At 47.7% G+C, this 21,403-nt stretch overlaps 1 protein-coding gene across 8 annotated transcripts in view; it reads left to right on the forward strand.

Annotated features, from left to right (window-relative positions):
• Window positions 1–21,403, forward strand: part of PRR5L (proline rich 5 like) — a 157,441-nt gene that overhangs the window by 87,511 nt on the left and 48,527 nt on the right. For 7 of the 8 annotated variants that reach the window (XM_060400060.1, XM_042233362.2, XM_042233364.1 and 4 more), the window contains 2 exons: window positions 15,543–15,830; window positions 17,898–17,978. In XM_060400060.1, the coding sequence (XP_060256043.1) occupies window positions 15,667–15,830; window positions 17,898–17,978 (245 nt within the window). In that variant the 5' untranslated portion in view covers window positions 15,543–15,666. Of the gene's footprint in view, window positions 1–2,460; window positions 14,528–15,542; window positions 15,831–17,897; window positions 17,979–21,403 lie in introns of those variants that run through there. The other variant, XM_060400059.1, reaches the window with a different exon arrangement.

The following is a 21,403-nucleotide window of genomic DNA, read 5'->3' on the forward strand; positions in this document are numbered from 1 at the left end:
CCTCCCGAGTGACCATCACACTCTTTCCTCGTTATTCATCTGGCCCTGGCAGTTACGAACTATACTTGTTTTTCTGTAGCCAACTCTTTAAGGCAAGGGGCCTCAAACTGGCAGCCCAGGGGCCAGACTTGGGCATCAGAAATGTCCTGTTTGGTTTGAGCCCTGTTTTGAAAAAAGAAAAAAAAAAAAAAGATTATTTGCTCCAGTATTTAAAAATTGGGAGATTTGACACGTAAACCCGGGCTTCCAGCTTTTTTTTTAAGAAATAGAAAGAAGACTGAGGGTTCTCCTTAGTCTGCTGCGGCCCCACCTGGGCCTCCAAGCCTGGGCGTGTTCTCTGCCTTGGGCCACTGCAGGCATTGAGTTGTTTGCCATCAGTGCTTTAGGCCTTCCTGTGTTTTTCTTTAATCACGACCAAATTCCTGCTCCTTTTTTCTCTTTTCTTTATTATTGATAGGACCACATCTGGCTCTTCTTTGTGCTCTGGATAGTGGGTGCTTACTGATATTTATTAAAGCGTAATATTTGGTCCCTTCCTTGCCAGATTTTAAAAGGGTACCTGTTGAGCTTTACCTCCAAAAGCTTGTTTTTTTCTTCCCCAGATTTCCTTCCCAATGTCCAGTGCCCATATTCTTTAGAGAAACAGACAAGAAAAAGGAGAGCATGTATTTTTCGGGCGACCTTTCATTAGCTTTGCTTTGTAACTGGAGAAGGCGATTTAATCTTTCTGCCTCGGTCTTGTCTCAACCATCCATCTTCAATTACAGCCGTTGGTGTAATAGTGCATTTATAGCATGACTTTTGAGTATTTCCTGTGAGCCCCTGAGCCCCCTGGGGGCAGATACTCCATTCTTCCTTGTTCTGAACCGTTTTTTCCTACTCAGATCCTGGCACACAGCAGACCTTCTAACATGTGGTTGTTACATGAACTTGAATCGAACTCATGACCTCCCTGAAATGATCAGATCCCAAGAGCCCCTTCAGGCTCCTGCCTCTCTCCAGCGCTCTTTGCACTTGGCCCCACGACATGGGAGAAGAGCCCCTTCCCTTCGTCTCCTTTTCTTATGAGAAAGCACTCCATCTTGTTCCTGCAATGAGAGAGTGAAGCTAATTTTTAGTAAATCACACATGTTATTCTAGAGCACATCTCCCCACCCTGAAAACTCTTGCTGGCTGCCAGACAGTAGCTTCTGACCGCTCTGTCACCCCTCAGGGTTTTATGTATGTTCCATGTCAGCAATTACATCATGCGTGGTCAGTCTCTGCGACCACTGGTGTCTAGACTTTTCAGTTTATCATCTGGGAGGCACTGCAGAATCACTCTGGATGGCATTTATGGGCCACACCCAAACAATTTGCTCTCCAAGAAACTTGATACTTAAAGTGGGGCTTCGAGAGGAGTAAATAAGAGGTGTGGTTATTCCCCACAGTTTTGTTTGACTTGTATCACAGAAGGGGATTTTTCTGATGATTATATTGTGGTTGGCAGGCCTGGGTGATGATGCTGGAATGAAATAATTATTTCTAGATGGATCGGGATTGTCAGTGCTCTGAGTTCCAGGGACATTTTGCCAACCTTGTGAAGCAGAGAGAAACAGGCGCTTGCATCCTGTTTGTGCAGTATTTACTCTTGCACAAATTCGGACTCCCAGACTCTTCCGTCTGCGTCTGATTTCCAGCGGAGGACTGAGAAAGTTGTCTCATTCTTCCTGTTGAACTTTTTCCATAGTCCAAACTTGATTCCTAACATTTTCTTGTTTGTGAGAATGTCTGTCTCCTGCTGGTTTTTGTCTCCTACAAGTTGCAAAGGTGGGTCTTAATCCAAATAAGTGTGCCATGTCCTGCAGCCGGCGCCTTCCTCTGCTGTGCTCGTAGGTTCCACTGACCAGCAGGCAGACCCAGGACTTCTTGCCCACGTGGCCTAGGTCCAGTGATGCTAAGGTGGACCCCAGTTCAAGCAGAAGGAAGGGTATTTTTCTGGTCCCTTGTGTATGCTTGGCTCAAATGGGTGAAGAATCTGCCTGCAATGCGGGAGACCCAGATTCGATCCCTGGGTTGGGATGATCCCTTGGAGAAGCGAATGGCTACTCACTCCAGTATTCTTGCCTGGAGAATCCTATGGACAGAGGAGCCTGGCGGGCTGTGATGCATGGAGCTGCAAAGAGTGGGACATGACTGACTGACTAAGAGTTTCACTTTCAGAAATGGAAGTGTTGTTCCACTTGCTGGTCTGGAAGTCCACATTTCATCCCAATATTCAACCTTGTTTCCTGGGCATCTTTTATGTGCATAGCACTGTGCGCATAGCAGGGTACAATGGCGAGCAAGTCCAGCCAGCTCTCACACGTCTTTAAAGAACTTACGTGCCCTCAGGGCCAGTCAGGCTGTGAACAAGTAAACAAGTGCAATGACTTCAGCTCTCTCGAAGGGACTATGAAGAAACAAAAACCTCCTTCCTGTAAGGGACAGAGCTCACTGGCTGCCTGAACCGGGTAAGAAGCTGTTGGCGATGGTTGAGAGGGGAAGTATGGGAGGTGGGCCTGTGGCAGACCTGTTGTTAAAACGGTGGGTTGGAGGTTCAGGTCGTGGAATCAGGTGCGATTTGACTTTTGGTCCCACTTAACTAGTTTTCTGGCAAGTTAATTCCCAGGCTTCAGTTTCTTCCTCTGCAAAATGAAAATAATAAAAACTGCCTCATTGCTTTAGGACAGAAATGGACTGAGATGATAGTTGCTCACAGAGGCTCAGCATTACCCCACCATCTGGGCCAGCCTCTGATGATGGTTAGTATATTCCTACCAACACCGACAAGAGGAAAATCGTCATGGGAAGCAATTGATCTGGAAAATGGTCCCACTGTTCTTAAAAACGTTCGGGCGCCAGGTAGCTCAGATCTGGTTTCCTAGGTTGGCTTAGCAGGCTGTTTGCTATGTGTTTCTTTTAGCGAAATCTCAGGGGCTGCTGACTGGCCCTGTTTGAAGAGTGTATCTGGGTGTGTATGTAGTGTAGAGGGGAGGAGAGGGTGCTTGTGGCTTCACTGAGGAAGCAATGATGGAGTGAGGGTGAGATAAGAGAGAGAGCTGGTTAGTTAAGAGTTTGACCAATTAGATGATACGGCAAGTGGGAGATGACAGAAGGCTGAGGGCTGGTTCTGCGTTTGCACTGTGTCAGGGTCTAATCCCCCTCGTGGTCTGTCAAAGGGGCCTAGTTATGTGGGCCTCACAGGGTAGGGGTTGAACACATGGCAGGTAGTGCTGAGAGGTTACCATGGCCATCGGCAAGTTTCTTACTTACCTGAGAAATCAATGGATCTTAGGAAAGGAAGTTATTTATCCAAGGCCACAGCAGCTGGGTAGTGCGGGCTTACGTTATACTCTAATTAGGCTCTGGGTAAAAAGTGTGAGAAGGCTGGTGGTCATAGCTATGATAGGATAAAATAAAGGTCACAGACCCATATGCATGCTAAGCTGCTTTAGTCGAGTCCGACTTTGTGACTTTATGGACTGTAACCCACCAGGCTCCTCTGTCCATGGGATTGTCCAGGCAAGAATACTGGAGTGGGTTGCCATTTCCTATTCCAGGGGATTTTCCCGACTGACCCACGGATCTCCTGCAGCCCTGTATTGGCAGGCAGATTCTTTACTACTGGGAACCCTTCCTATCCCAGCTGGGAAGGGTTATGTGAGGCCCCTAAGGTGTTAGTCCGCCTGGTGAATTAGTTGCCAACTCTTGCACATTGAGTGATTTAAACATTTTAATAGGTCTGGATTTGGGGCTTCTCTTGAAAACTTCAGATCTGGGACAGCTGGGCTTTTACCCTAAGATGGCAAAATCCAGATTGGATTGGTCTGTGGACGCCTCCTTGAACCTGGGTTGTTTCTGTCCACTCTTCGGGATGTTTTAGGCTCAGCCCTTTGGGATGGTTTGTGATGCATGATGCGAAGATGGAAAGAAATTGGTTTTCCCCTTCATCTTTTCTTACCAGGGTTTATTTTCTGGCTCATTTATCCCTCCACAAGGCAGCTCCTATTGTAGAATAAATGCTAAATAAATAAATTTGTGTTGAATGAATGAGTGGTAATTTTAGAGCATTGCCCTGGGGATCAGGAGCCCAGTTTGAATCCCAACTTCTAAGAACTGAGTGACTGAACAAATCGTATAAGCTATGTTGTATTGGACTTTTGAGAAGGGGAGGGAAGTGGGGGGGGGGGCGGGGTGCATCACTTGTTTTTACTTATTTATTTGAAAAAGTAATACATTTTCATGTTTCAAAATTTTAAAATTACATAAGGGTTTATAGAGAAAGTGCTCCCCCACTGAGTTCCTGCCACCCAGCTTCCTTCCTGGGGAAAACCAGGGTTACCAGTTTCTGGTCTGTCTTTTCAGAGATACTTCATGCTCATTTAGTGAAATATGCAAATATGCTTTTTCATCTTTTTTATGTAGATGGGAGCCTAACGTACACATGATTCTTATGTTTAGCTTTTTAATACGCTTTGTTCAGAGCGTCCCCGGAGAGCACCCCAGTCAGTGCAATGCAGTTTGTTGACCCTTCTTTCTTAGATCCCAGTGTATGGGACACCATAGTAGTCAGAGCCAGTCCTCGGTGCTGAGCATTTGGGGTCTTCCCGACCCCTGGCTGTTATAAAGAAGGCTGTAGGAAAGCTCTGGTTTTAGAAGCCACTCGACATGCCCAGAGTAACATCCCTGGAAGTAGCGTTGCTGTGTCCGAGGATACAACCTTCGTCATTTTGTGTGTGTTAGTCACTCAGTCATATGTGACTGTGACCCCGTGGACTGTATCTCACCAGGCTCCTCCGTCCATGGTATTCTCCAGGCAAGAATACTGGAGTAGGTTGCCGTTTCCTTCTCCAGAGGATCTTCCCAACCCAGGGATCGAACCCAGGTCTTCCTCATTCCAGCCAGATTCTTTACTATCTGAGCCCCCAGGTTGTAGATCTTGTCAGATTTTCCTCCCTGGCGGTTGCCCCAGACTGCACTCTGTCAAGCCCCACACTGGATGTCATGTCTGGGAACCTGGGAGGCTTCATGGAGAACAATGTTCTATAAAAATTTAATACCAGCTCCAATTAGGGGGTTTCCCACTATGGGTGAGGCCATGATCTAGGCTGCCTCATTTAATGCTAACAACATTGAGATAAATATCACATTCATTTGACAGATGAGGAAACAGAGATTCAGAGAGATTGAGTCATTTATCCAGGTCAGCCAGCTGGTACATCATAGAGGTTGGATTTGAACCCAGGCTTGTCGGATTTCAATATTCGGATGTTTTCATGCAGTAATTTCAATTCAGTTCAGTTCAGTCACTCAGTCGTTTTCAGCTCTTTGTGACCCCATGAATCGCAGCACGCCAGGCCTCCCTGTCCACCACCAGCTCCTGGAGTTCACTCAGACTCACATCCGTCGAGTCAGTGATGCCATCCAGCCATCTCATCCTTGGTCGTCCCCTTCTCCTCCTGCCCCCAATCTCTCCCAGCATCAGGGTCTTCTCCAATGAATCAGTTCTTCGCATGAGGTGGCCAAAGTACTGGAGTTTCAGCTTTAGCATCATTCCTTCCAAAGAAATCCCAGGGCTGATCTCCTTCAGAATGGATTGGTTGGATCTCCTTGCAGTCCAAGGGACTCTCAAGAGTCTTCTCCAACACCACAGTTCAAAAGCATCAATTCTTCGGCTCTCAGCCTTGCCAACTCTCACATCCATACATGACCACAGGAAAAACCATAGCCTTGACTAGATGGACCTTAGTCGGCAAAGTAATATCTCTGCTTTTGAATATGCTGTCTAGGTTGGTCATAACTTTTCTTCCAAGGAGTAAAGTGTCTTTTAATTTCATGGCCGCAGTCACCATCTGCAGTGATTTTGGAGCCCCCCAAAATAAAGTCTGACACTGTTTCCACTGTTTCCCCATCTATTTCCCATGAAGTGATGGGACCAGATATCATGATCTTAGTTTTCTGAATGTTGAGCTTTAAACCAACTTTTTCACTCTCCTCTTATACTTTCATCAAGAAGCTTTTTAGTTCCTCTTCACTTTCTGCCATAAGGGTGGTGTCATCTGCATATCTAAGGTTATTGATACTTCTCCCGACAATCTTGATTCCAGCTTGTGTTTCTTCCAGTCCAGCGTTTCTCATGATGTACTCTGCATATAAGTTAAATAAGCAGTAAAGCCGTCTGTGATTTGAGGTATCGGACTCCTCACCTGATACTTGTTTATGGTTTCTGTGTCTCCCAGCAAGACTATCACTCTCTGGCTGGCTCGTTTGCGCATTCATCAAATATCTGTGGAATTCTTGCACTATACTGCACTCTGGGGATGCACTTGGCAACAGAGTAGACACAGTCCCTGCCCTTACGGACCTTATGGAAACAATAAGGAATATTTCTGTAGTGATTTATTCTGGGGTCCACATCCTCTGGGATCTAATGCCTGATGATCTAAGGTGGATCTGATGTAATAATAATAGAAATGAAATACACAATAAATATAATGAGCTTGAATCACCCCCAAAACATCCCCTGCCCCCATCCATGGAAAAACTGTCTTTCACGAAACTGGTCCCTGGTGAGGAGGGTGCTCTGTGGGGTGGTGCGACCTGATCGGGGTGGGGGGGCCTGGGGGGAGAAGGAGTAGGACCTCTCTGAGCAAGTGAAGTTTAGGTGATAAAGGGTGTGCAGGTTTGAGCCTGGATAAGTGAGTAGGAACTATTTCACACAGAGAGCACAGCACATGCAAAGGTCCTGGGGCAGGAGAGAGCAGGTGGTATTAGAGGAAATGAAGGAAAGCTGGTGTGCAGAGTGAAGGGAAGTGAGAATGTGAGGATGAGGTTTGGGGATTTATTCTAAGACCTGTAGGGAGCCTTTGAAAGCATTGGAGCAACAGCTCTCTGAGCATAGCAGGCACTGGGGTGTTGGGTTCGTGTTCAAAGCAGCATCTCCATTTCCTTCTCTGTAAGATGGGGAAGATGATAGCACACAGGGCTTTCAAGCATTTTTTAAAATATGTTTATTTTTAATTGAAGGATAATTGCTTTACAATATTGTGTCGATTTGTGCCATACATCATCATGCATCAGCCATAGGTATACATATGTCCCCTCCCTCTGGAACATCCCTCCCACCTCTACCCCATCCCACCCCTCTAGGTTGCCACAGAGCCCCAGTTTGAGTTCCCTGAGTCATACAGCAAATTCTCATTGGCTATCTGTCTCACATATGGTGGTGTATATATTTCAATACTACTTTCTCCATTCATTCCACCCTCTCCTTCCCTCCTCTGTACGCACGAGTCTGTTCTCTATGTCTGAGTCTCCATTACTGCCCTGCAAACAGGTTCATTGGTACCATCTTTCTAGATTCCACACATATGTGTTAATATATGTTATTTGTTTTTCTCTTTCTGACTTCTCTGCATAATGGACTCTAGGTTCATCCACCTCATTAGAACTGACTCAAAGGCATTCGTTTTTATGGCTGAGTAATATTCCATCGTATATATGTACGACAGTTTCTTTATCCGTTCATCCATCAGTGGACATCTACGTTGTTTGTATGTCCCAGCTATTATAAATAGTGCTGCAATGAACATTGGGCTACAATGAACATGTGTCTTTTTCAGGGGCTTTCTAACACTTTGACAGTAGGAAATACTGATATGTTTAGTCTCAGTAAATGTGTGATATGCACATTTCCCCAAATGGGTGGTCTGATATTTTCTATTCTAATCTATATCATGAAAGGTTTTGGGTCAAGCCCCCCTGAATTCATTTCAAAGGCGCCAAGATAAGGCATGTCAAGTGCCTGTCCCTTTCTTTGCCCTCAGTGAATATGCCATCATTCTCTGGGGTCATCATGATCAAGATCGCTCTGGCCATAGTTAAGAGAATGGATGGGTGGAGCTGAATGACGGTATCTAAATCCTGAGGCTGTGGAAGGTCACTGGCTCTTCATCTCTGTGTTCGGGTCCCAGGGGAGGAGCTCCATGCTGGGCTTCCTGCCTTCAGGGCCACCTGGGTGGGGGTGAAGGGGCCTATCAGATGAGCTGTCTGTCTGGTTTCCCTGGGAACGGGCTTCTCCTGTTTTCTGTTTTCTGGGCGGCCACATCAGACTGAGTACCCAGTTTTGTTTGACTTCTTTGTTATTTACCCTCAGAATGGCTTTTTCCTGGAAGCCTCCGAGTCATTATAAGCCACCCACTTCTTTAAGTTTTGCCATGATCCTACTTCCCTTTTCAGAGCCGAGGGTTGGAGCCTTAGTACAATAGAATTTATTTGCATTTTCCGCTAGGTATACCACCTTCTTCTGCCCACTGGTCCAGCCCGTAGGCTGCCCCCCTTCCCCGTGCCCTGGCCCTAGAAGCCGAGAGGAGAAGGCAAAACACCACATTCTTCTCCAAGATACACATTGTGGATCCCGAGTTTCCAAAGTAACCCCGTGCAATGAGCCCGGGGGAGAGCAAGGCCAGTGACAGCACCCAGGAGCCCTCTAACTGCCTCATGCTTCATGGACACAGGACTCCGGCTTCCCAGATAACTGAAAAGCACCCAAAACTTAGCTACTTAAATGATTCTAGAAGCATATTTTCCTAAGCATTAGCCTCATTGGTCCTTCACAGAGAACACCTACTAAAACACCGTGGTTTCTGTAACTCAGAGACTTTGGGCAAGGAAGGTTTTGGGATCGTGTCAGTGATGATGATGGTGGTGGTTGTAGCTGAATTGTGTCCCCCTAGAATTTGTATGGTGAGATCCAGCCCCTGGAACCTTAGAATGTGATTGTATCGGGTTGGCCCAAATGTTCATTCGGATTTTTCTGTAACATCTTAAGGGGGAAAAAACCCAACAAGCCTTTATGGCCAATGTAACATTTTAAGATAGGGACTTTGAGGAGCTGACTGAGTTAAAACGAGCTCATTAGAGTGGATCCTCATCCAATATGACTAGCGTCCTTATAAGAAGAGGAAGTTTGGACACAGAGACACCAGGGATGCAGGCACATGGAGGCAAGTCCATGCGAGGACACAGGGTAGCCGTCTGCAAGGCAGGGAGAGAGGCCTCAGGAGAGAACCACCTTGCTGACACCTTGATTGTGAACTTGTAGCTCCTGAACTGTGAGAGAATAAATGTCTGTTGCTTGAATCCAACCCATCTGTGTATTTGGTTATAGCGGATGAGCAGGCTAAGACAGCAGCGGTGGTGGTGGTGGTAATAAAAATAAGCAATAGGTAGCAGATATCGCTCCAGTACTTTTGCCTGGAAAATCCCATGGACAGAGGAGCCTGGTAGGCTGCAGTCCATGGGGTCGCGAAGAGTCGAACATGACTGAGCGACTTCCCTTTCACGTTTCACTTTCATGCATTGGAGAAGGAAATGGCAACCCACTCCAGTGTTCTTGCCTGGAGAATCCCAGGGACGCAGAGCCTGGTTGGCTGCCGTCTATGGGGTCGCATAGAGTCGGACACGACTGAAGCGACTTAGCAGCAGCAGCAGCAGATATCAAGCGCTCACTGCATACCAAGCCTGTTGTAAATCTTCCTTTAAATCGTCTCAACCAGCCCCACACCATCACTACCACCACCAATCCTAAGTCGCCTGCCTCGGCTGGAAGTGGTGACACAGAGCCTGGCTCTGGCCCCTTTGGTCTGAACCTCCATACCACGTGGGGTGGCACCTGCGTGATTCCAGGAACCATGCCAAGCTGCTCATAGATCATCTGGCTCGGCAGCACCACAGCTCTCCAGGCTCCCATGTTTTCGATGTAGACCCTGCTGTGCAGGGTGGGCCAGGGACACAGTGAGTATATTCGTTGGTGGTGGCTGCAGTAACAAATGCCCACAGCCTTGGTTTGCTTTAAACAACAGGCGTGGGGACTTCCCTGGCTGGTCTAGTGATTAAGACTTTGACTTCCAGTTTGGGGGAGAATGGATACATGTATATGTATAGCTGAGTCCCTTTGCCACTCCCCTGAAACTATTACAACATTGTTAACTAGCTATACCCCAGTACAAAACAAACAGTTTTGCAAAATTAACACATAGCGTTTCAAAATAGGCTTAGACTTCCGATGCCGGGGATGCAGGTTTGATCCCTGGTCGAGGATCTAAGATCCCACATCTTAAGCCAAAACACCAAAACATAAAACAGAAGCAATACTGTAACACATTCAATAAAGACTTTAAAAATGGTCCACATTAAAAAAAAAGTCTTAAAAAAACCGGAACTGTATTTTTTCACAGTTCTGGAGTCAGAAGTTCAGAATCGATGTATCATAGGATCATACGCCCTCCAGAGACTCTAGGGGTGAATCTCGTTTTCTTTCTTACAGTATACCAACTTGCAGCTGCATCGGGAGAATCTGTTTCTTTCCCCCTTTTGCTTCCTCTGGTGGCTGCCAGCGTTCCTTGGTGTGTGGCTGCATCTCTCCCGTCTCTTCTCTGTCTTTGCATCTTCTCTCTGTGTGTCTGTGTTTCCTCCTCTATCTCCAGTCTCCTGCAACCCTCTTATCGGGGTACATGTAATTGTATTTATAGGCCCATCTGGATAATCCACACTAAGCTTCTTCTCTCCGGATCCTTGACTTAATTACATCTTTTGCCACCTGAGGCAATGGTCTCAGGTTCTGAGGACTAAGAAGTGACTCCATCTTTGGGGGCCAGTTTTTCTGCCTCCTACAGTCAATGAGTGGCAGAATGAGCATTGATGCCAGAGTTTGCCTGATTCGAAAGCCTCTGGTGACCACTCATCCTTGAGAGCTACAGTCATTCCCGTTAATTAATGGTATGTTAACTGTTTCATTTGGGCTTCCCAGGTGGCACAATGGTAAAGAATCTGCTTGCAATGCCGGAGACACAGAAGACATGGGTTTGATCCCTGGCTGGGGAAGATCACCTAGAGGAGGGAATAGCAACCCACTCCAATATTCTTGCCTGGAAAATTCCATGGACAGAAGAGCTTGGTGGGCTACAGTCCATGGGGTCACAAAGAGTCAGACATAACTGAGCAATTGAGCAGCAACCATTCCATTTAGGGGGTACCATAGTTGATTAACCTGCCCCCTCTGGGTGGATATCTTGGTAGTTTCCAGTTTTTCATTACTGCAAAAAACTGGCATATTTGCCAGTCTTCATGACCATGCCACCATTTCTGTAGGGTACATTCTTAGAAGTGGAACTACTGGGCCAAAGGGCCAGTAATTCTTAGCTTGCTTCACTCTGTGACCAACCCCCACCCCACTGCCACCCAGACAGCACTCTGCAGGAAAGGAGTTGAAAGGCATCATGCCTCAATAAATAACATCCTGAGTTACCCAAGACCCTAATGCTCTATGACCACCATGGGGGCTCAGAGACCTGGCCTGCTCCCAACTGGAGTATTTTCCAGATGTTTGTGAGGTCGCCATAAGCCGGAGGAAGTGTTGCTATGTTCCCACTGCTGTCATTGCCTAGAGATTTAGAAATAACAAGTTATTTATTTAACAAGCACTTATGAAGCATTTGCTGTTTGCCACGCACTCTTCCATCTAAGTGTTTTACAAATATCCTCCTTTTATCCTCATTCAACCCTGAGGTTGTCACGCTAGCTAGCTCATCTCCTGCAGGAGGTGACTGAGCCTCAGAGAGGTCAAGAGGCTTGCCAAGGTCGCACAGATAGTAAGGGGTGGGGTGTCTAACTTAAAGCAGTCCAAGCTTTCACCATGCCTTGTTTTCTGCTTGTGCTCCCCTGGCCCGCGTCAAATGTGGTCTTAGTGTTCCTTACGTCTGTTTATCCATCTCTGGGGCATGAGGTCTAAATTTTAACATGACATTCTGTGACTAGATGTTCCTGCCGAACTTGGTAGCTTCAGTTGTGATTCTCCTGGCCAGGTCTGGTCTCCCAGGAAAGGGAGAATGGGCTGAGGCCAGTCCATTAGGATAGGATGAGGCCAGTTGTCAGTGATCTGCCTCCTAATAGCTGTGTGACTTCTGGCAGGTTGCTTAACTTCTCTGATCTTCAGATGGGGTTTGGTGACAGCATTTGTCATCAGGTCAGGCAGGCAGTTGGTGCCTTATGAATTGCTAGTCTTCATTTTTATCTTCAGCAGTGCCCTTAGGCTTGAGGTTACAGAGATGAGTAAGTCTCGATCTGATTGCTGTCTTCAAAGAGCCTACAGAATGGCCTAGGTTGGGGGCTGGGAAACTTTCTAGATAGGAATGAGGGAACCTGAGTTCTAGCCAGTCCCAGCTCTCTCCTACCTCGAACATCAGACTTTGCTCTGCTCCTCTGAGCCTCACTTTTGCCCCCCTGTAAGCGAGAGCCTGGCCTGGCTTCACGCCGAAGCCCCGCCTGTTGTGTGAGTTTCCGCCTTGCCCTGTTTAGGTTGGGACAAGCCCGGGTGTGAGGAGGCAGTGCCAGGGCAGGTGGATACGGGTGTGTCGGCTTTTCCCTTTTAGGCCCCTCTCGTCAACGCGCACAGCAGCTTCCTCTCGGTGCTCTGGGGAGGCCTCTTGGCTCCAGCCGGAAGTAGGAATGGTGGATGAAGACAGCATTGGAATGTCTGGATCTGAGGGTGGCAGGTTTTGCAGGGGACGAATGAGTCAGAGACGCTCCTGGCTGTGTGTTCCTGCGCGGCTGATGCGAGGCCGAGGACGCCATGGTCATCATCCTTTTGGCTGAAAGTCACCCATAGTTAAAAGGGTTGCGTATGTAGATGGGGCTGCCCATGAGGCGTGCCGATGTGCACACGGCTTGGAGCAGGAAGCCTGGCAGTGGGGCGGGAGGCAGTAACTGAGAAGTGGGATGAGGGGCAGGAGCCTGCCCCCAGGGTCCGCTGTGTTGCCCAGCCTCCTGGAGAAGTGATGTTTCGGCCGGAAACCAGAAGACTCGAATGATGCCTTCTGCTCACCTTTTTACTTCCCTGTACAGGTGCCCCTGAGTGGGAGGCAGCTCCATCACCTGGAGTTTAGGATCCTCGTAAATGGAGTTAATATCCCATAATTACACAGATGAATTGCACTTAACAGGCTCATTTAAAGAAAGGCGGTGAAACAGAGTCTCTCTTAATGGTGTGACCTTTACCAGGCAAGTTAAATCCCAAAGCCAGCTAGTTTAATGCGTCTGAAGGGCTCCCGTGGTTTTATTACTGCATTGCCCCACTCATTTATTTGCATAGATCTTTCCACCTTCCAGGGGCACTTGTGGGGTTATTGAGACCCTCTGAAAGTGAGAAGGCCTATCATGACTTCCTCAGCATTTATTGGTAAAGTTTAGTCATCATTGGCTCATTCTGAGAATGGGGTGAAGGGCAGACTGTCAGAGAAAGTGGGACACATTTTAAAAATGTCAGAGGTAGGATGAGCAATTCCTTTCTTGGCTTCTGGTTTCACAAGTTCATTGTCACTGTGCCCACTGTCTACAGGGAGTGATAGCCCTGTCTGCGCCCTCTGGGATGGACAGTCTCAGGGCCCAGCTAGCAGCCTTAGTGCTTCGCCGACAAGGGCAGCTTGTTTCCCTGGGAGGAGGGACCTGGATTCTTCCTTCTTCCAACACCGCAGCTGGGCCTGCAAAACCTGCTCCCCCTGCCAGCTGGAAAGTTGGCATTTGTGGCTGGAATATCTTTTTCTTTCAGTATTGGTTTTGGGGACACAGCAGAATAAGCTGGTGAGGTGCCACTGAAAATACTTTTGGGCTAACCCTAAAGCTTTGGAAGAAAAAAGTGACTGTGATCTTGGTGATTTCCTTTTGTCCTTCCCTCTGACCAGTTCCCAAACTCACTTTGCATCGTCAGTTTGGGCTTGACGCTGACCGAACAATAAAAGACTGAAACAGCAGGTTCAAAAGTGCCCAGAAAAGAGAGAAAGTCAGATCTGAATAGAAATAGCCAGTGCTTGAGAGCCTTGGGTCTACTATTTTGCTGGGCATGTCACACCATCTCATTTCCCCTCTTATCTGTCCTGTGAAGTTGGCATTGCTAGCAGCTAAGGACTCTCAGACTCAATCAGCCCGAAGTCACACAACTTGGGAGTGACCTTGTTAAAATTCGAACCCAGATTCACTCAAAGTCATTAACCATGGAGTCATAAAGGTTTCCAGGAGACAATATCATTGAACCCAACCCTGCAGGGTAAGTTAGATTCAGATAAGCAGAGAGGAAGAGGGAGAGGGTTCTGGGCAAGGGAAACAGGGCTGTGCTGTGCTTCATCGCTCAGTCGTGTCCGACTCTTTGCAACCCCAAGGACTGTAGGCTGCCAGGCTTCTCTGTCCATGGGGATTCTCCAGGCAAGAATACTGGAGTGGATTGCCATGTCCTCCTCCAGGGGATCATCCCACCCAGGGATCGAACCTAGGTCTCCTGCATTGCAGGTGGATTCTTTACCATCTGAGCCACAAGGGAAGCCCAAGAATACTGGAGTGGGTAGCCTATCTCTTCTCCAGTGGATCTTCCCAATGCAGGAATCAAGCCGGGGTCTCCTGCACTGCAGGTGGATTCTTTACCAGCTGAGCTACCAGGGAAGCCCTAAGGGAAATAGTAAGTACAATCGAAAGCCTGCAGCCTCACCTGGAACAGCTCCATGGAGCAGGGACCACATTCTCCAAGGCCACATACATCCCCAAGGCCTGAGTGCCTAAAGCGCTGCAGGGGCTTCGTAATGTTTGTTGCATGAGCAAATACATGGCGACTTCTCTTCCCATAGACCGTGAGCCTCTTGAGGGCAGGGACTAGGTCTTAGAAATCTTCAGATGCTACACAGCTCACATGGTTAATAAATCGCTGTTGTTTATTACAAAGTTGTGTCCAGCTCTTTTACGACCCTGTGGAGTGTAGCCCACCAGGCTCCTCTGTCCATGGGATTCTCCAGTCATGAATCCTGGAGTGGGTTGCCATTTCCTCCTCCAGGGGATCTTCCTGACCCAGAGTTCCAACCCATGTCTCCTGCATTAGCAGGTGGATTCTTTACCACTGAGCCACCAGGGAAGCCTGGTTAGTAAATAGTAGCTAATAAATATGTTCTGATAGAATACATGAATGAATGGCAGGCAAGGGAGGGTGAGGAGATGAGCCTGAGGGAAGAGGCACTGATGCTTTGGGAAATACTGAGCGATGCACGTGGGCTGCTCTGGTCGTCAGGGTGTGTCATGGACCATCTTCAGTGCCTAGACAAGGAGCTCTTGTGTGCTCTATTTTTTTTTTTTTAAAGTCATCTCAATGAAAAACTTGGTAGAAGCTACAGAAACTCAGCGGGGGCCCAAATTTTGATAGCTGTGCATGGGAACCACAGTCAAACGTAGCTTAGCAATCACTTTTCTGTAGGACTGGCCTCAACCCATTGTGAGTGCCTCTCCACCTGGGGATGACCACAAGGTTATAACCAAAAGGAGGCTTGTGAACACTTGTGAGTGGGACCGTGCAAGTTATAGATAGTACTCTGGGGTCCTGGAATTTTTTTTTAGGGTAGTTTGGCCAGGAAGTCCCAGCCAGCTTCCCACATGATGGGGTCTGCTCAGCCCAGGTGTTTTCAAGAAAAGCTGGCCTCTCTTTTCAGGTATTGGCCAACATCGTGATTTTGAGAACGCCTGAGGGCTGGAAGACAGCCGTGAGAGGAGCCCTTTGGGTGGGCAGTCGGAACCTTCTGGTCCAGAGGAGAAGCTGCCCCCTCACCTGGACTTATGACCCGTGGCTTCGCCCCCAGCCTGCCCATCGAGTTCCCCAAGATGGGCTCCTTCCGCAGGCCCAGACCACGCTTCATGAGCTCCCCGGCGCTCAGCGACCTGCCCCGCTTCCAGGCAGCCCGCCAGGCTCTGCAGCTGAGTTCCAACTCTGCTTGGAACAGGTATGGGAGGCACTGGGTGGGCGGGAAGGTGGTGGTGGGGTACGGGTTGGCGTGCCAGGGCCAGGGGCTGGCTGAGCTTCAGCATCTCCTGAAATCACGGCTCCAGAAGGTCATGGATATAGGGGTGACTGACACAGTGTGCCCGTTTCCCTATGGCAACTGTATCCATCAACTTTTCTTTTTTTTTAATTTTTTTAATGTATTTTTTCTTTTTGTATTGATATACAGTTATTTACAGTATTGTGTTAGATTCAGTTATTTTTTCTGATTATATTTCACAATAGGTTATTACAAGATATTGAACATAGTTCCCTGTACTATGCAGTAAATCCTGGTTGCTTATCTGCTGTATCCCAGTTTGTTAATCCCATACTCTTAGTTTGTCCCTCTTTTTCTCTCCCTGTCTTTCCTTGTTTGAATAGAGGGGAAGCGGACCACTGGGGGCTTCTGGGCTCTCAAAATCAGTTAACCAGCCCGGGACAGTTGGATCAGAACTTAACATTAGGCCCATGCCAGTTGTCAGACGACCCGAGGGTGGGAACATCTAAGTAACCTCCAGTCACCTGCTACCTGTTTAAGAAGATTAGACACGTATCTGTGAAAAGCTAGCAATGCAGTGTAGACCAGGGTTGATCCCCACCTGGAAGCTACTGGTGGCTGGGAGAGGAGACTCTGAGCCTTCATAAAGTGCCCAGCCAATCTGTGTACCAGGTACTGAGTAGAGACTGATTCCATACTATGTCTCACCCTCCTGGAGCTGTGTTTCAAATCGTGTGGTTCCTCTTTGGATAAATCAAATGCATTGTTACTTTAAAGCATTACTGAGGGTTTTTTTTGTCATTTGGATCATTATCAATTTTTTTTTTTAACGAATGCACAACTCATGATGGTGAGGGAGGGGAGATCTGAAATGTTTTGATGTTAAGTAGGACCTGGTTCATTTTAATAAAGCCTGAAACCTGGGGTGAAGACAAGTTTGTGATCAGCTCCTTGCTGAAATGCTGGGCTGGGTCTGGAGACTTACCTGGGTCCTTCAAGGGATCAACTCTTCTGCCTGGACACTCGTGGGAGGGGAAGGGGAAGTGAGGCCAGCCCTTCTGGAGTTCTTCCCAGAAAGTACTATTAAAAGGATGGACCTAGAGTCTGTCATAGAGTGAAGTAAGTCAGAAGGAGAAAAACAAATATCGTATATTGGGGCATATATATGAAATCTAGAAAAAAATGGTCCAGATGAACCTATTTGCAGGGCAAGAACAGAGGCGCAGACATAGAGAAGTGATGTGTGGACGCAGAGGGGGAAGGGGAGGGTGGGATGAATCGGGAGAGCAGTGGCACACACAGACCAGCAGCTGTGAAAGAGATCGCTGGTGGGAAGCCGGTGTGCAGCTCAGGCTTCAGTGCTCTGAAGGGAGCTCAGTTCCGTGCTCTGTGATGACCTAGATGGGTGGGATTGAGGCGGGAGCTGGCAGGGAGGTCCAAGAAGGAAAGGATCTTGTGTATACATATAGCTGATTCAATTCATTGTTATCACAGAAACTAATACACCATTGTAAAGCAGTTATATTCCAATTGTTTTAAAAAAGTAAAATAAAAGGCGAGGACAATTAAAATCCATAATTGCAAAATTTAAAAAACATTAAGATAAGGCAAGGCATGATCCTTTCCAGGCTGTGAAGACAGAGGCCCCCTAAGTGAGAGAACTGCAGGCTGGGGTGAACTCTTTGCAGCCAGTGCCACGCGGGATTCTTTCAGACCCGAAGGTGCTGGCCACGCAGTTTCCTGAGAGCAGATCCCACTGCCCGCCCTTCATTAAGGCTGCTCCCCAGCAGGGCTGCCAGCCTGCGAGAAAATGCGGGGAGAGGGCCTCTTTTTGTCCTCTTGGCCGCAGTCTTCCTCCCTTTCCAAGGACCCTCATGTGCAAGTGATGGATTCCAGGGAGAGAAAACGTGGGCCTGCCTGTGCCCCGGGCTTCCTGGCCCTGCTCCCCACCTTCGGCTCTGAGCGGCTAGTGGAGGTGGCCCCGGGGAGGCAGATCCACTCATTGGGGGTCTTTTTATTTCCCTGCAGCGTCCAGACTGCCGTGATCAACGTCTTTAAAGGGGGCGGCTTGCAGAGCAATGAGCTCTATGCACTGAATGAAAACATCAGGTACGTGGCTGGCCAGTTGGGGACCCTCCCCTCCATGGGCCTGAACTAGGGCAGGGAGCTACACCTCACCATCACTCTGGGAGCCTCACCTTAAGTTCTGTTTTCTGCTTGATTCTTATTGCTGCTTCTGTTGGCTTTTCTGAATCTTTTCTGACTGTTAAGTTCTGGGGCCCTTGTCTGTCTAGACTTCTGCTCCAGAGAGGGCCTGTCCATTTGTCCATGTATATAGTGCATGTGTGGGTGGCTGGGGCACAGGGGGTAGAGGGTGACATCTAGCAGCTGTCATTTACTCTGTGAACATTTCTTATGCCTCATTGACCATATTAGGCAGGATGGTCTAGTGGTTGGGACTACACTACTTAGGATTTTATAGCTGTTCTTCTTTTACCAAGAGGTTTTACCGACCTCTTTATGCCTTGGCTTCCTCTTACGTGAAATAGGAATAGGAAATGGGCCTACTTCCATAAGATTCTTGTGAGGTATTGAGTTACTGCATAAATAGTCTATAAGAACAGAGTTGGTACTTCCTTGGAGCTCTTAGCATCATTGTCACCGTCATTGCTATTAGGTTTTGGTGATAAAACTCTCAATAAGATATGGTCCTTGAAGCGTTTGTCTTCCAGAATCTTCCCAGTAGTGTCCAGTACTCGTTCATTCATTCATACATGAAATGTTTCAGTGCCTCCCCATTAGCCAGGCACTGGAAACACAATAATGAACAAAGATAGATGTAGACACTGCTTTTCCTGGAATTTCCAATATGTTCAGTTGGGGCAATAATCGTTAGCCAACTGATCACACATGTAAAATGTATTAATAATAACGTGCCTGTGACAGCTACCACAACACAGTTGACATGATGAGAGCCGGCGTTAGTAGGACTCGGTTTTGCCAAGGAGGCCAGGGATGGTGATGTGATGCTTGCGCTGTCATCTGACGGATCAGTAGATATTAACTCTATGAAGAGGGCTCCAGGTAGTGGCAATTGCAGGTGCAAAGGTCCTGTGGTAGCAACGGACCTGAGCACGGAACTGAAAGTAAGCCCACTTGCCCAGAGCACCGGGGATTGGGTGGTGGTGTGGTTGGATTTGTGTGTTGGTAAAATGAGGGCAGAGAAGCAAGCACAGCCCAGCACCCCAGGATCTCCTGGGGACAGGAAGTTGGACATCAACTCTTAATGGGCTGGTGTTCATTCCTCTTGGGTGTGTTAAGTGCAGAACATCAAGGCTAAAGACCCAAGCCTGGAGTGGGCAGAACATTAAACAAGGCCATTATTCGAGTCCTGTTTACATTTAGTTAAGACCTGTATTAAGGGTCAGTGAAGTGTTTTAAGAGCTCTGCTTTCATGAAAACCTTCAGAGCTCAGAAATAAAGAGAGTTGTCTTAAATTTCTAGCCATGTGCTTGAATTTCACATAAGAATTACACAAATATGGAAAGACACAATAGGGATCATCTCACCCAGGGCCCCCTTTTTACAGAGGAGAAAACTGAGGCCCCAAGAAGTTGAGTGACGGGAGCAAAGCTGGGTCAGCCAACCCCCCGGTTGCAAAAACTGAGTTTCACTCTAAGAGCTAAGATCCCCGCCTCTCTATGAATGTTCCTTAGCTCACAATAGATATATAAATAAATAAAGCAGTGACTCAGGAACGTGCTAATTGTTCCTTGTATCAGGGGACAGATCCTGAAATTGTACTTAAAAACCATTGTTTGTGGGCAGTTAGGAAAAGTACGGGTCACGCCAGATTGCACCAGCCCGGTTAACCCGTGGGCCACTCACTGAGAGGCCTGCAGGTGCCAGCAGGTCCAAGTGGGTGAAGCCAGCCTGGTGGATGCAGATGAGGGCTAACCCTCTGCCCGAGGGGATCCCACGCCCCTCCCCGCTGGAAGAATGCAGGTCCAGTGTCATGACATCTTATTTCTCAAGAAGAACCAGAGACTGAGATCTTTATGTGAAATTTTATATCATTTAAATGTTGACAAATGATCCAGATGTCCCCAAACATTGGTACAGGGCAAACAAAACACATCCGTGGGCTGAACTTGACCAAGGAGGTGCCCATTTGTGAGATCAGCCAGAACATGCATGGGAGGTGGATGGGAATGGTGCACCCCAGATTCTAGCACTAAGGACCCTTGAGCTGGGGGAAAGGGAGCTGACATGGATGGAGGTGCCAGGAAAAGTGCTGGGTGCCTTTCACCTCCACCGCACTCAGCCCACCTCACAGAGCTGTCAGACAACCACTGTTCTCAGTGTGTAGTCTGCCCACAAAATGATGGGCAAGAGAAACACAATAGCTTGTCCAAGGTCACAAGCGGAGTCAGAATGTGAACCTTTTCCTGAGGAACCTATCTGCAGGGCAGGAATATAGACACAGACATAGGGGATGGACTTGTGGACACAGTGGGGAATGAGAGAGTGGGACGAACTGAGAGAGTAGCACTGACATATATGTACACCACCAGGTGTGAAATAAAGAGCTAGTGGGAAGTTGCTGTATAACAGGGAGCTCTGTGACAAACCTATGGGCTGGGGTGCGGGTGTGGGAGGGAGGTTCAGGAGGGAGGGGATATATGTAAACTTATGGCTGATTCTGATTATGTTTCTGTGGCAGAAACAAATACAACATTGTAAAGCAATTACCCTCCAATTAAAAATTAAAAACAAACAAGAATGAATCCTTGTCTGATTTAGACACCTGTGTTAGTTTGTTCGGGTTGCCGTACAAACACCATAGACTGGGTGACTTAAGCAATAGATGTTTCTTTCTCACTGATCTGGAAGCTGGGAAGTCCAAGGTCAAGGTGCTGGCAGACTGAGATCCTGGTGAGAGCTCTCTCCCTGGCTGCCCTCCTGCTGTGTCCTGGCACAGCCCCTCTGTGTGCACGGAGGAGAGGGCATGCTCTGGTGTCCGTTCTTGTAGGGATGCTAATCCCAGCATGAGTGTTGAGGGCAGTACCTGTATCACCTCGTCAAACTCTAATTATTTCCCAAAGGCCTCATCTCCAAATACTAGCACACTGTGGGCATAGGGCTTCAACATATGAATTTGAGGGGTCGGTGGGTGGAGACACAAGTCAGCCTGCAGTGAAACCTGTGTTCTTTGCACTGCATGACAGTGTCAGAGAGAGAGGTTTTAGCTGGAAGAAGGGTTAAGCCAGTGGTCTTGATCTTTCTTTCTGCCATGGTTCCATTCCTGAGGCTTCCAAGGCCCCATCTCTCACCATGAGCTTTGATTCTTAACACCCTCCGAGGACCACAACACTCCCCCAATGCTCCTTTCCAGTACTGAGTTTAGTGTTAGGTGTTGGATATTCCTCTGTCTGTTTTGAGGATGATGAGAAACACATATGGTTGGGGTTTGAAGCTAATTGCCCGGATGTGAATTGGGCCCAGAATACATCAGAGCTGTCAAAAACCAGAGT

The sequence above is a fragment of the Ovis aries genome, chromosome 15 (genome assembly GCF_016772045.2).
Source record: "Ovis aries strain OAR_USU_Benz2616 breed Rambouillet chromosome 15, ARS-UI_Ramb_v3.0, whole genome shotgun sequence".
Classification (NCBI taxonomy): Eukaryota; Metazoa; Chordata; class Mammalia; order Artiodactyla; family Bovidae; genus Ovis; species Ovis aries.